At 50.5% G+C, this 14,371-nt stretch overlaps 1 protein-coding gene across 1 annotated transcript in view; it reads left to right on the top strand.

Annotated features, from left to right (window-relative positions):
• Nucleotides 1-2,651: 2,651 nt before the first annotated feature.
• The window catches only part of LOC140213985 (polycystin-1-like), a 37,035-nt gene continuing 25,315 nt past the window's right edge, over nt 2,652-14,371 (top strand). The window contains exons 1-3 of the mRNA XM_072285191.1: nt 2,652-2,902; nt 4,497-4,665; nt 9,529-9,723. Coding sequence (XP_072141292.1) covers nt 2,652-2,902; nt 4,497-4,665; nt 9,529-9,723 — 615 coding nt within the window. The remainder of the gene's footprint in view (nt 2,903-4,496; nt 4,666-9,528; nt 9,724-14,371) is intronic.

The raw sequence follows: 14,371 nt of genomic DNA on the forward strand, positions 1-14,371 counted from the left end.
TAATAATATTGGGCAAAATCCTATATTGAAGCTTATCAAAATTTATTGCCTTCATTTATTCTTTCATAAACCACGAGGTTTCCTTGGAGGAAAGAAAATGTCTCTTAACACTGGTTTCGTCTACTTTAATTTTTTGTGCAATGTGAACTTTACCCTGACAGGTGGACGTTTATCCGCAATTGTTAAAGCTACACGCACGACATCCGACGTTACACGCAAGAGAGAAAGAGGGAAGGGAAGAAGGAGAGGCCGGGAGGTCAACCAGATTGAGTACGTTTGCTACCTTGCATGTGGGGAGGGAATGGGGGAATGAAAGAGAGAGAGAGAGAGAGAAAAGATGAGTCTATATCGCACTTTCACATGCACTAAGGTGCAGGATGTCTATAGTCGGGCTCTCAAGTCTGTTGCCGTCAGGTAGTGCAGAAACGCTTGAATTGCTTTCTGGGCAAATGAACTGTGAGGCCAGGCTCCCAAGATCTTTGCTTCTGTAAATGGCCTATCGTCCAGTCTGTTCAAGACACAATGGAGAGTCTGACGTTGCTTATCAAAGCGAGAACAGCGGCACAGAAGATGACCAATGGGCTCTTCACACTTGCACTGAGCGCACATTCGTGAGTCCGACATTCCAATACGATAGCTGTATGAGTTAGTGAGTGCTACTCCAACCCACAGTGGACACGGCAGTCTTGCATCACGTCGTGAAAGGTTTGCTGGTAATTTCAGTTTCAATGATGGGTCGAGGTTGTATAAACGGCCGTTAGAGTTCTGTGGTGTATGCCAGTAACTTGACGTGATGGCACGAGCGAGACTGCGAAGCTCTCTTGGAGCGTCTATTCTCACTAAAGGTATAAGGAGTGTCGGTGCTCCAGCCTCGATACATTGGGCAGCGTCATCGGCGAGGTGATTACCAACGATGCCACAATGTCCTGGCAGCCACTGAAACATTATATCATGTCCTCGTTCAGAGTTATACGCAAACTGATATCCGTGGTACGGAGGTAAGCCAACACTCTACCAGATTTCGCGGTGGTATGAGAGATAAACCAGGACTCTAGGTTAACCATTAACACCCAGTACGGAGCAATGGGAGGTAAAGCTCGCCAACTCGGACCCAGAGGTGCAAATGGCGCTTCTGAACCAAGTCCGGCGGGCGGCCGAGGCCAATGGAGCCCAGGAATCGAGGCCACGGCCGTAGGATCTTAAAGGGACACTAAAGGTAAATATTAAGTCAACGTGGACTGTTGAAATACCATCCCAGAAGCCTCAAAACGCTTGTTTCGTGCGAAGAAGAGACTTATTTTAAGAGAAAATGCCTTCTGAAGCGTCCGCGTACCCCTAGCGCAGTTCAAGTCACCCGCAATCCGATCGAGGAGTATTGACGTCATGGTCTCATAGTGACGTTGCGCTGTCGGTGAGTGAAACGGCTCCCGCAGACGGCGCTACGGCTTTTCTGCACAAAACGCAAACGCGCGGCCAGAAACAGAGCCAAGACAGAGCCGACAACAGCGCGAAAGCGGAAGTATGGTGGCTAGCGGAAGGGAAAGCGCATGACGATAAGCTGGTTCTTTATTTTATGATGCCAACTTCGACGCTCGATGCAATGGATGACCCTAACAACGACACATTAGCTCGCGATGCTGGGCTCGAGTTCAGCGATTTAAGCACTGATGAACGTGACCTACTGTTGAGGGCTTGCGCTGCCGTCGTCGTTGCGTAGTACTACGACGACGGCTTGCTTTGAAAGGCACTTCACGCGACTTCAGTAAGTCGGCGTTGAACTCGTTATCCTCTGGACGAAAGTGCAGCGAGCACACTACGTGATTTTTCGGCTCTTTGCCAGCGCGCTGCGGTAGAGGTACGGCACTTAACCACTTCGAACGGAGAGGTTCACTCGTTGACACACAGTGATAAGTAACGTTGGACTTGTCGCTGCAACTGCCCTTGGCGAAGTTTTGCGGACCGTTCGCGCATCCCACGACATCACATGGACGTGGCATTCTCGCTGCTTGTTCGAAATGCCAGTTTCGCGAGCCAGCAGGATCACCGCAGCATGACGCGATAAAGAAACAACTAAAACTCCGAAGCGCGCGCGGTACAAAGTGGAGCGCGCAGAGTCGAGCGAAAACGAAACCTTTCGATCACCCATACTACTGAAGGGTAACGTCAAAATGTTATTTTTTTCTTAGAATCGAATAGAAGTAGGCAAGTACCATTTTCTTTCGTCTTATAACCTAATGAAATGATTTTTTTAATACGAGTAGTTGAGTACTAGTGCCACAAATTATGATGAGGAGTGCTTTCGTCATCGGGCTAGTGCCGGAATGTCGCTTGGGGGTCTCAAATCGTGTCGTGCATTTACCTCAATTTGTCGGTTACTAAAGCTCTGTTCGCGATTATATTGACGCCTTAGACATTCTAGAGCATTGCTTTATCACTTTAAATTGACTTTCTGGTAACATTTAGCGTCCCTATAAGGATCATTTTGCTCCCTCAATAAACGTTCTCATCATCATCATCATCATCATCATCATGTCATAAGCACCATCTGAGGTTTCCTCTTCTCCCAGAAGTGTAACCAACATCTTCTTCGCCGATTGCCCGTAGTCGACACGCGCCATTACACGGAAACCAAGCGAGCAGAGAGCAAGGAAATGCGCTGGAGCCCAACGGTTCTTTGGCTCGCCGTGGTGTGTTGGCCGGCCGCGGCGGTGTGGACGCTGGAGACGCGCCTCGTGCCACACCCGATTCGCGGCAGCCACGCGAGGGCGTCGCGGTTCCGGCCCGCCCGGGTGCTGCAACACGGGTGTGACGTGACGCAGTTCGGCTTCGCCGACACCTGCGACTACGACGGCAGTCGATGGAGCAGCAACGACGACGCCTTCCGAATTGTGCCCGCCGAGAGGTCGGTTGATTTCAGGTCGTCATTCACTCGCACGCATAGCGGTAGGCTGCATGTTGGCACGTAAGGAGCTCTTTTGTTTAGCCAGCAGCGCTGCACACCGCCCGTGAAAGCACGGCAGAATGGATGTCGGAGTTGGACCTCGGAAAGACGTTATTATAGGCCATATGTTTTCAGGGCCGTTCGCCATGGAACCTTCTGAGCTTCTCCCAACAGTCGAGGAAACCCGCATAAGCAGCGTTGCCACAAAATCTCGACCGAGGTTTCCACGGTCTGATCAACTGTCTTCTTGAATGTCTTCATTATTGCCATACAATACACCGGTAAGCTCGCCCTAAAGCTGCAGAATCCAATGTTGCCTCCAACGGCCATTTAGGCATTCTAACTAATCACTCTTCAAAGAAATGGTTGGCTTGACTCGACATGAACGTTGCGTGTTTGTTGGATACACCACTGCAACTGCGTATAAAATGTGGCTTACGCACAAGAGTAGGTTAGAAATATATATAGTATGGATAAGCTGTTGCTACAAGCAGTTACTTTCATTGAGAACCTTCTAGAATACTTGAAAGGGTGGGAATTTACGTCTCAATGCTTCACAATCGAAAATGAAAGACATCGTAGTGTAGGGCCCCACACTATAATATTATATAACAACGTGGATTTTCAACGGTCATAGCACGGAACACGAACTTTTGCGGATCCCTCCCCCACCAGAATGCGGCCACGCCGCTCATGATCGAATCCCTGACATGGCGCAATTCGGTATTGTTGAGTGGTGCTGGCAGTTTGGATGCAGGGGGCGAACTGCGTCTTGACTGCGGAAGAAGCTGAATAAGACGAAGTACACGGCCCAAAGCGGTACCGATAGAAAAAGTACCATCCGCGAGCACTTCTCTATTAAGTGAAAGACGCAAAAGGCAAGGGGGATGTATGTTCAGAAATAAGATAAGATATAGAAAAAGAGAGATATTGAGAGATTGAGAGAGAGAGAGGCGAAGATCGGCAGTACGTGACGTGGGATTTGTCTAGAGCGGACTAGAGTCCAGCTGCGCTCAGGAGACAGCGTCGAATGGCTTACAAGAGTTGTCCGGGATATGAGACCGACCGGCAGCACACCGGCCATGGTGCCCTCCTGGAGTCGGTGGACCGTGGCATTCTGTGTGGTTCTCGCTGCCATTCCTTGTCCACGAAGGCTAGCCGAGGGTTTGACACGTTCGCGCTAAGCTCCCTTTGTCATGTGCTACGGAGGCCATCTACTTGTCTTGTGCTACTGCAGTAATCTGAGTAGAAGACGCGTGTTCTACCCTGAGAAGGTGGTACTGACGTATGAGTGGTCAATAATTTCGATACGAACAGGACTGCGTATATCGTTTAGGAGCTTGTATTATTTTAGTCTTTGTAACAGGTGTGCAGTGTTCGTCTTGTGATGTTATTCTGTATTTCTTTGTTACTGAATTATAAATATCTATTTTGTACAGGTGACCCTGTCTTCTTCCCGCCGGTTTGAATTGGTACCGGTTAGCTGTGTGCGATTGTTGCAAGAAGGAATAATTTTCTGGTGAGCTACGTTTATATCAAGCCGGCGCCACTGCAGGTTCGAGCACGCACCTATCAGAGCCCGCATCGACAGGTTCGAGGCAATCATGCTGGCGCAGCCTCAGTACGTCGACATATCGTTCTACGATGCGTACTACAGCTGGGGCGACGTCCTCGCTGTTCCTGGGCCATCTGCGTACGACGAAGTTCCGGGCAAAGACTTTAACGTAAGCCCGCCACTCCAGTCTCTTTGGTGTTAGAATTCAATCTAAGCTATGGAATATTTAAAGTGTAAATTTTGGGGTTCAATGCCCCGAAACTGCACAATGGATTATGAGGGCCGCCATAGTGGATTAACATCTGGGTTAACATTAAACACCTGGAATTCTTTACCGTGCAAGAAAAGAACGGTGCTCGAGTGTTTCTGCATTCCGCCCCTATTGAATGGTCGCCGTGTCTCACGTGATGCAGCTGAAGCAGTAGAATGGAGTTGCATCTCGGAAGAAGTCCTAACTCGTTGTAAGCACGGATGGTCAAATAATCCGGTTGAACCACGTTGCGTCCTTAAAAAAAAAAGTTCCTTACATGTGCCCTCCCCCCCCCCCCCACACACACACACGCACACACAGATAAGGAGGGGTTGTTTGATGTTCTATCCCGTAATCTCTTTGGTTCTAATGCTAATTACGCGAGTGCCGGTGTTTTCGATTGCCGCGTCGAGGCGCGCATCCCTGAAATCAAGAATCGAGCATGAGGTATGTGCGAGAAGCTTAATCTAGACAGCATTCTGGGAAACATATGTAAAAGAAAGAAGAATTACGTTTGCTTACTTTCGCACATACCAGCCCTTCTCTCCCGTTGTAGCGGAGATGGCGGGAGAAGAGGAGGGCAGTCACTGGAGAAATCGGAATGGGAAGAAAGGGTGGCGGTGGGAATGCGGCGTTTTGCCATCGCTTGTGCCTTCACTTGGTGCTCCAGAAGCTTCGCCGTTGCCTTGCCGCTCGCTTCACCAGCCCTTTATCGCTCGTGTATGTAAGAAAAACAGGTCATGCAAGGGTTTCGAATTTTCTTTAAGAGTTATAACATGATCCCCTTTCCATCCCCAAATACGGGCGCACACAAGAAGATTGAAAAAGAAAAAAAGAAATGATGCATGTTCTGTGCCAAGAGGAAGAACGGCTCCGGCAGAAAGCGAAACGCGGCCCTGGACGCGAACATTGGCATTCGGTGATTCGTCTTCATTGACAATAACCTTGATAGTTTGTGCAAATTTTCTGAGCGTTTTGTCTTCACAAGATACTGTTCACTTATCCGGGCACAGGCCGACATGTTTATATTGTTGGTGTACTCTTGCACATTAGTATGGTCCACCGATAATTGTGACCCAGAAAAATCAATACAGAGGGTCTGCCTCATATTTCTATATAATCCTACCTGTGAAACTAGCGATACTCCACCTCCATAGTAGTTACGGACAAGTCAAGAAGGCAACAGCTCGTCAAAAGCAATGTGTATAGACCACGACCTACTGCAGGGGGCGACCTGCGCGTGCGGCGCTGCGCCAACGCCGCTGATTTGCTTTTGCTTGTGTGGTTTTTTTTTAGTTTTCCAAACCGCCGCCATGAACAGTGGCGCTAGTGCTCACCCCCACCTACTCCCACCCCGTAGCCGGCCGCACGCACGGGCAGCATTTTCAGCGAGAGCACGAAAGGACGCAAACGCACGTGCGCGAAACAGTCGATTAGCTGAGTGCTTGGTGATCTGTTGGTGTTGCTAGATCTTGATTACCAGATTCTATTTCAGTGACACTGCGATTCTCAGCCCCGTGGGCGCCGGCTTTCGCGTTTGCGGCATCTTCAAGCACGATGGTTTACTGCTGCGTGCCGTTGTGCAAGTTCAGCGGCCGAGCATCAAGAGGAATTTCATTTCATGAGTTCCCCGTGACCGATATTAGGAACCAATGCTTGAATCCTGAACAATCCTGAACAAAAAAAATTGGCTGGGGCTTAGCTAAGGTTGAGCTTTGATATCTCGAAGCGAAAAGGTTCGGTGATGCTTATGGTTTAGCTTATGATTATGCTTTATGATTTAGCCTATGGTTATGCTTACGGTTTAGCTTATGGTTATGCTTTATGATTTAGCCTATGGATATTCTTACGGTTTAACTTATCGATAGGCTTATGGTTTAAGTTATGGATATGCTTACGGTTTGGCTTTATGATTTAGCCTATGGTTATGCTTACGGTTTTACTTATGGATATGCTTACGGTTTAGCTTATGGTTATGCTATTCGTGTGCCTTGTGTAGTTATGCAAATTGCTTATCAATGATATATACCATACGTTATGCAGGATTATGAAACTTCTTTATTCATCATTGTTGGGCACATTGTCTTGCGATTTCTGTACTGCCATAAACACAGCTCTCTGTATCGGTAGTATCCCTCTCTTCTCCTTCCATGTTGAATGCGCACGCCTATTCACTGGCAAGCGGTTATATAGTCGGCCTCCGCAATAAACACGCGCTTGCGGCGAACATCAAACGATGACGCAGAGCGCGGCAGTGGCCACCTGCGTCGACTCCGAACACGCTTACGGTGCCAATTCCGACATACGCCGGCTCGCGCGAAGCGCGGTGTTGACTAGCGTAGTGAAGCTTTTCGATTCAAAAGCCCAACTCCAGAAGTGTAGTGTAGTGACTGTTTGTGTGATGACAAAACAAAGCGCCCTTGGAATTTTTCAAGCTGAACTTTCGTTATCATTTGGTAAAGCGGCGTAAATAAATACGTCAATAACAGCACATTCTTACGATTGATTGCGGCATGCACTGCAATTAAAACTACTCACGTTATGCCACGCTCTCAACGGCACATCACTTCAGTGAACGTGCCGAATGCAGCAAAGGAACGCGTGGGCCCTGAAAAGCGGTGCGTAGTGCGTTCATTGCGTCCGGCTCGGGACTAGCGAAACCTACGGGAGAATGAAGTGCGGGCGCGCTCAGGCCTCGGCTAGCGCGGAAAGTGCGCACCAGACCTTAATGGCACCACAGCACTAACGAACATTTTAGCAGACAATGAGGGGGGGGGGGAATCTCTAAGGGATTACACTATTTCAATCCTAGCAGCCGCGCGGCCGTGCCTAGTTTCAAGTTTCATTGCACTGCACAGCGAAGATACCAAATATCTGGGGCATGTATCACATGTACCGCCGCGCATTTTTTTTAGTCGCACCCTGTCTATGATGTGAAATGCCGAGTTTACTGCAGCTTCTCTGCGAATTTTTACCGTCATCGCAGTACTCCTGAAGGCAGGGCCGGAGCGTTTCGGGCGTTATTGTGAGGGTGAGCACTGGCGGCCTCTACCGGCACGCTTGGTCCCTACTCACTGATCACGTGGTATTTCTTCGGCCGCGCGCTGCCATAGGAGACCACGGGATGCGCAGGTCGCTCTTTATACAGTAGGTCGTGGTATAGACATTCGCCAGCGATCTCCTTGTCCGATTTTTTTCTCGTCCAAGCACATTTGCATTGCTTAGGTACCGTTGTGTGTCGGGAATCCCGGGTGACGATGGGACTCCTGAGATCCCAATGACGCAACTGTATTGAGAGGATTGGTTACTTCTTTTGCGGGTGCTTTCTTTACTTTGCGAGAGAACGCTGATTATATTTTAGGAAATACACGGCCGCGAACTGTAGACACGGCCACCTACGGCAGGACGAGTGCCAGTTATCACTTTTCGTGCACAGCGAAGTCACGTGATCTTAATCAAAGCCAACAACTAGCCTAAAACCAACTGGCTCAAACAAAAATGCCGCTTGCTAGTTTGCTGAGCGATATGCGTAACGTAAGACAACCCCCCTAACCCCTTTTTCACTATTCCCTGAACAATGTAAGTGCATTCCGATGCAAGGATTATTAATCCCTCTGATATATGGGCTGTAGGTGAACGACCGTGAGGGCCCTCATTGTTGCTGGGCCTCTCGGAGCCTGCATCCTCGTGCCCGTGTTGCGACCTGTGGGGGACCTATTTTCCCTGGGCGCGAAGGCACGCACAGAAGGCGCAGCACACTTCTGGGGGCAGTGTTGCAAACCTCTGAAGCGAATTTGTCCCTAGATCGCATTGAGGAATGCGCTATATTTCCCTGGTTCTTTTTAGGATGCAGCTCGCTTTTGCCGACATACTTTCTGTTGAGATAGACTTGTTTGTTATGCAGATAGACTGCGAAAGCTTGGTACAAATTTATTGCCAAGATTGTTTTTTTATGAATTTAACTAATGAAATCACTGCGCTCAATCTTAAATGGCCGTGCAAAGCAAGTTTCTTTTTTTCTTTTTTACAGTACAACAGTTTTTCTTTTCGTCACAAATTTTCACTAGGTATAACAAAGTTTTTCCTAAAGACCTAACATCCCTAGATATAAGGAACTTTCCCGTATAGCACTGGCAGCACACTTCCGTGGGACAGGCTGCTTCTGCGTCCTTGAGCTGTCATTGGCTGCAGCCAGAATCGCCGAGAATTCACTGCAACGCATCCGTTGTTGTCTCACAAGGTGACAGGTACGGCCCGATCTCCTTGAAGCGAGCGAAAGTGCTGCTTGCGAGGCTTGAGCTTTTATGTTTGGGCCGAATGTGCGTCAAAGTTAACGTTCTCAAATGACTTTCTGTTCACGAATAACATGGTGCATTCGTTCGCCTGCATCTTATCAGCCCCTGGCCGCGCACATATATTGCTCCTTTATTTATTCCTTGTTCTAATTACTAAATCTCAAAAAAAAAAAAAGTGAGAGGGTGCTCTTATAAGATCGAATCATACTGTAGAGAGTAATTATTAATTGCCGAGAAATACGCGCCGGAACCGATCGATGGCGCCTACTATTACGGCATGCTTAAATTTGCATCAAGCTTCATTTTTTTGCACTAATGATATTTCGTCTCCAGGTAGGCTCACGTCCTTAGCCGACCTGCGTTTAAGCAGAGGAGCCAGCTTACTTTACCGGTTAGCTTATGCGTATTTCCAGTTGAATAAGCATACGCGCAAAAGAAACGATGTGGGCACATCGAGGCGTCTGCATTCGAGCGCATGCTGGTGCAGGTGCGGGTATCCAAGCTCATCAACGACACGGAGAGGAACTACCGCAGCCCGACACTGAACCACACGTACGCGTTTTCGGGCGACTACTACATCACGGCGGCCCTGCATCGTCGGGATCGACGCGCCATCGAACGTGTCAGCGTTACCAAGGTCACTGTGGCCGACGAGGCGCATCTGTGCAGGCCTCGGCTTCAAGTGAGCAATTAGGGACCCTATGATGCAAGGATATTCCGATATGTTTGTATTCTATTTTTTTTTATTGCGAAGCAATACTACTTTAGGTCACACTTCAGCGCGTTCCGTGGCGAGGCGGTGGTAGGCACCATTGACCTTTAGCGTGACCTCGCTGCGTGACGTCACACCACGTGACCTAGACTGACGTCACACCAGCTGTGTAAAAACGGGGCCCCATCTCACGCCGTCGCGAGGCGAGGCGGTAGCCACCAACGGCGGCCTAACTCCCGCTCCTCTCACCAGGGGCGCGGCGCGGCGCCCGAGTCATCCTCGCGTGTCGCGACATCAGCAGCAGCCTCCTTGCAGCCGCCGGCGTTCGGCGGGTGTCGAGCATCGAGAACATCGTCATGCGCTACTTGGGCCTCTCGTCCTTCAGCTCGATACGGGCGTTCGCCAACGGCATGCTCAAGTCCGAGATGCACCTGGACGTGCTGGTGCTTAGATGATTCACTGTAAGCCGTAACACTAGCATAACCCAAGACTGCCACCAGCCATACTACCAGCTGATCCGAGAATAACACACTATTGCTTCGCAATCACCAGGCTTAACCAAGCTAAGCCACGGCCGTTTTTTATTACCGTTCTACGACTGGTCAACAAATTGCGTGCCAGGCCCACTTCGCCTTGTCTGTGACGTGACGTCAGGAAAATTGCCAAGACCGCTGCTTCGTATTTGTCAGCCCTACTTCTTAGGAGAACCGACAGCAGAATCAAACCCCTCCCTACCTGTTCACTCGCTAGCAGAAGTGAACTGCCCTTAAGGCTGCTATCTTAAGGCTTCCATCAGATATATTACGATCACTTTCTATCGCTCCGCATAAAGGAATTCTGGTTGCTTAATGGTATCAAATACGGTTATACCATCTCGGCATATCTCACTACGCATCGCCGCGAGCAAACTGCAGAAAGCCAGCACAGTTTCGTATCCAACATTGTGCGTGAGTGGAAGGAAACAACCGGTGACGAAATTTTCGTGTTCTGTTGACATTCTCCGTACACTTTCGCAAATGTTTCTACTGCAATGGGGGTGTTCGCCTAGCAGAAGGGTAACTAGATATAGGTTGTAGCACTAGGCGTAAACAGGTCGGCGCTATATCGTAACGGGGAAGCAAGCACTTCTCGTCGTCTTCTCTTGCACCAGCACACCAGCACCATGCCCACTGCCCAGTGCCTTCAGTACAATCACTCCCCACCGAAAGAGTAGCCATCCTGGCGACTTAAGGACAGGAGAACACAGGGGGGTCATGGCACTGCTTGAGCCGGGAGACGTGGACAATTTCCTGGCCCCGACGACGCTGGTCGGAAGGCGTTTCCAGTGGCTCGATGAGGTAGTTGACCGCGGATGTTTGTTTCAGTACCCGATAAGGACCGTGGTACTTGGAGAGCAGCTTGGAGGAAAGGCCTGGAGGAGTAGAGGGCACCCACAACCAGACCAGCGAGCCAGGCGCAAAGCACGGAGCCGTAGTGGATGAATCGTGGCGAAGCTTTTGGCGCCACTGGTCCTGGGATGTGAACGAACGAGCGAGCTGGCGACATTCTTCGGCGTAAGCAGCCGCTCTAGAAACAGTCGTACACTCCGAAGCATCTGGCCGGTAAGGTAGAATCGTGTCCATAGTGCATGAAGGCTCGTGTCCGTAAAGGAGAAAGAAAGGCGAGAACCCAGTGGTGCTTTGCGTGGCGGTATTGTAAGCGTAGGTGACGAAAGGTAGAATGCGATCCCAATTCGAGTGGTCAGATGAAGCATACATGGCCATCATGTCACCAAGGGTGCGGTTGAAACGTTCGGTCATCCCATTAGTTTGAGGATGATATGCTGTGGTAGTGCGGTGAATGATGCGACACTCCTTTAGCAATGCTGAAAGGACGTCAGAGAGGAAAACGCGACCGTGGTCGCTCAGTAATTCTCGAGGTGCTCCATGGCGTAAAATCAGATTTTGAAGGATAAAACTGGCGACGTCTTTTGCTGTGGCAGATGCTAGGGCTGAAGTTTCAGCGTACCGCGTGAGGTGGTCGATAGCAACAATAACCCAGCGGTTGCCGCTTGGAGTGTTGGGAAGCGGACCGTATAGGTCAATGCCGACGCGGTCGAACGCGCGCGCGGGGCATGGTAAAGGTTGCAAGGGGCCGGTGGCATGTTGAGGTGGCGTCTTGCGTCGTTGGCATATGTGGCATGACCGGACATACTGGCGAACGAAGCGGTACATACCGCGCCAGTAGTACCGAAGCTGCAGGCGAGAGTATGTCTTTAATACACCAGCGTGGCCACATTGTGGGTCGTCGTGGAACGTGGCGCAGATGTCGGAGCGGAGGTGTCGGGGTATAACAAGCAACCACTTACGGCCGCTGGAATTGTAGTTGCGGCGGTACAGCAGGTTATCCCGAATGATGAAGTGCATGGCTTGGCGACGAAGCGTCCGAGAGATCGGTGCTGGCGACTGGCTGGACAGGAAGTCAATAAGCGAAGAGATCCACGGGTCCTTGCGCTGCTCTGATGGCATGTCGGAAATGTTGAGGGCGAAGGCACCGCAGGTAGAAATAGACGAGTGGACAGGGCCAGAGGGCAGGGGTGACCGGGATAGAGCGTCTGCGTCTGAATGCTTTCGGCCTGAGCGATAAACAACGCGGATGTCGTATTCTTGTAGGCGCAATGCCCAACGGGCAAGCCGACCAGTTGGATCTTTTAGTGAAGATAACCAGCATAGGGCATGATGGTCGGTCACGATGTCAAATGGACGCCCGTACACATAAGGACGAAATTTGCCGATAGCCCAAATGATGGCCAGACATTCCTTCTCAGTAACTGAGTAGTTCGCCTCGGCTTTGGTAAGGGTGCGGCTGGCATACGCGACGACGTACTCTTCGAAGCCATCCTTGCGTTGTGCAAGAACAGCGCCGAGCCCGACACCACTAGCGTCCGTATGGATCTCAGTTGGAGCAGAGGGATCGAAGTGTCGCAGTACTGGAGGCGAGGTGAGAACGCGTCGTAGTTCTTGGAATGCGTCGTCGCACGCCGAGGACCAGGCTGATAGGTCAGAACGGCCGGTGAGAAGCTGCGTCAAGGGGGCAATGACAGAGGCAAAGTTACGGACAAAGCGTCGGAAATAGGAGCACAGGCCGATGAAGCTGCGAAGCTCTTTCATGGTGGTTGGTTTAGGGAACTCGGATACGGCGCTAAGTTTTGTGGGGTCCGGAAGGATACCGTCTTTTGAAACTACATGGCCGAGAATAGTAAGTGTACGAGCGCCGAAGTGGCATTTCTTCAAATTTAGTTGCAGTCCTGCAGTGGAGAGGCACGCAAGTACCTGCTCGAGGCGGTTGAGGTGCGACCCAAAGTCGGTGGAAAAAACCACAATATCATCTAAATAACAGAGGCACGTTTTCCACTTCAGCCCTCGAAGAATGGTGTCCATCATTCGCTCGAAAGTGGCAGGCGCGTTGCAGAGGCCGAACGGCATGACAGTGAATTCATATAGCCCATCAGGCGTTACGAAGGCTGTCTTTTGACGATCGGCCTCTGCCATTGGCACTTGCCAGTACCCGGAGCGCAAATCGAGCGACGAAAAGAATTCCGCTCCCTGCAGACAGTCCAAAGCATCGTCGATGCGCGGCAGAGGATAGACATCTTTGCGCGTTATTCGGTTAAGGCGGCGATAGTCGACGCAGAACCGAATGGAGCCATCTTTTTTTTTAACGAGGACAACCGGAGATGCCCAGGGACTGTTAGAGGGCTGGATGATGCCACGCTCCAGCATGTCGTCAACGTGCTGGTCGATGATACGGCGTTCAGCAGCCGACACACGATAGGGACGCTGGCGCAATGGTGTTTGCTGACCGGTGTCGATACGGTGAACGACTGCGGACGCTCGACCCAAGGATGGTTGGTCAATGTCAAATGAGGAACGAAAACGTTGGAGGAGTTTGATGGTTTCTGTTTGCTGCGCAGGTGTGAGTTCTGCGTCGACGGCGCGAGCGAAGACGTCTACAGGGGCATCAGTCGCGGCAGGATTAGTGACGGAACAAATCGGAAGTGATGCCGTGTCGCCAAACATGGTGGCCGGGAGAACGCTATCGAAAGCTTCAGCGGTACCCAGGCACTCGCCGCGGAGTAGGGATGATGGGCAGGCGGACGGATTGCACACGTAAAGGGCAGCAGAACCGTCGCAAAAAGTGACGACAGCAAACGGAACTAGAAAGTTCCGGCGGCGCGCACAAGTGGCCGACGGTGTAAACAGAACAGATGAGTTCGCAGCAGAGTTACATGACACAGGAACCAGAGCGGCGGAGAAAGGTGCGATATCGATGTCAGAGGCGGCAACAACTTTAGGAGAAGAATGGTCGTCATGGTCGCAGCACGGCACGGATAACGTAAGTTCGGCACGAGCGCAGTCGATAAGAGCTTGATTGACAGATAAGAAATTCCATCCAAGAATAACGTCGTGTGAGGAACGAGGTAGGACGACAAATTCTATAACATACATAACGCTTTGAATGACAACCCGGGCTGTGCACGACGCTGAAGGCTGAATGCGATGCGAGGTTGCCGTACGCAGAGAAAGAGAGGTAAGGGGAATGGTCACTTTGTTCAAATTGCGGCAAAGCTTCTCACTAA

The sequence above is a fragment of the Dermacentor andersoni genome, chromosome 11, assembly GCF_023375885.2.
Source record: "Dermacentor andersoni chromosome 11, qqDerAnde1_hic_scaffold, whole genome shotgun sequence".
Lineage (NCBI taxonomy): Eukaryota > Metazoa > Arthropoda > Arachnida > Ixodida > Ixodidae > Dermacentor > Dermacentor andersoni.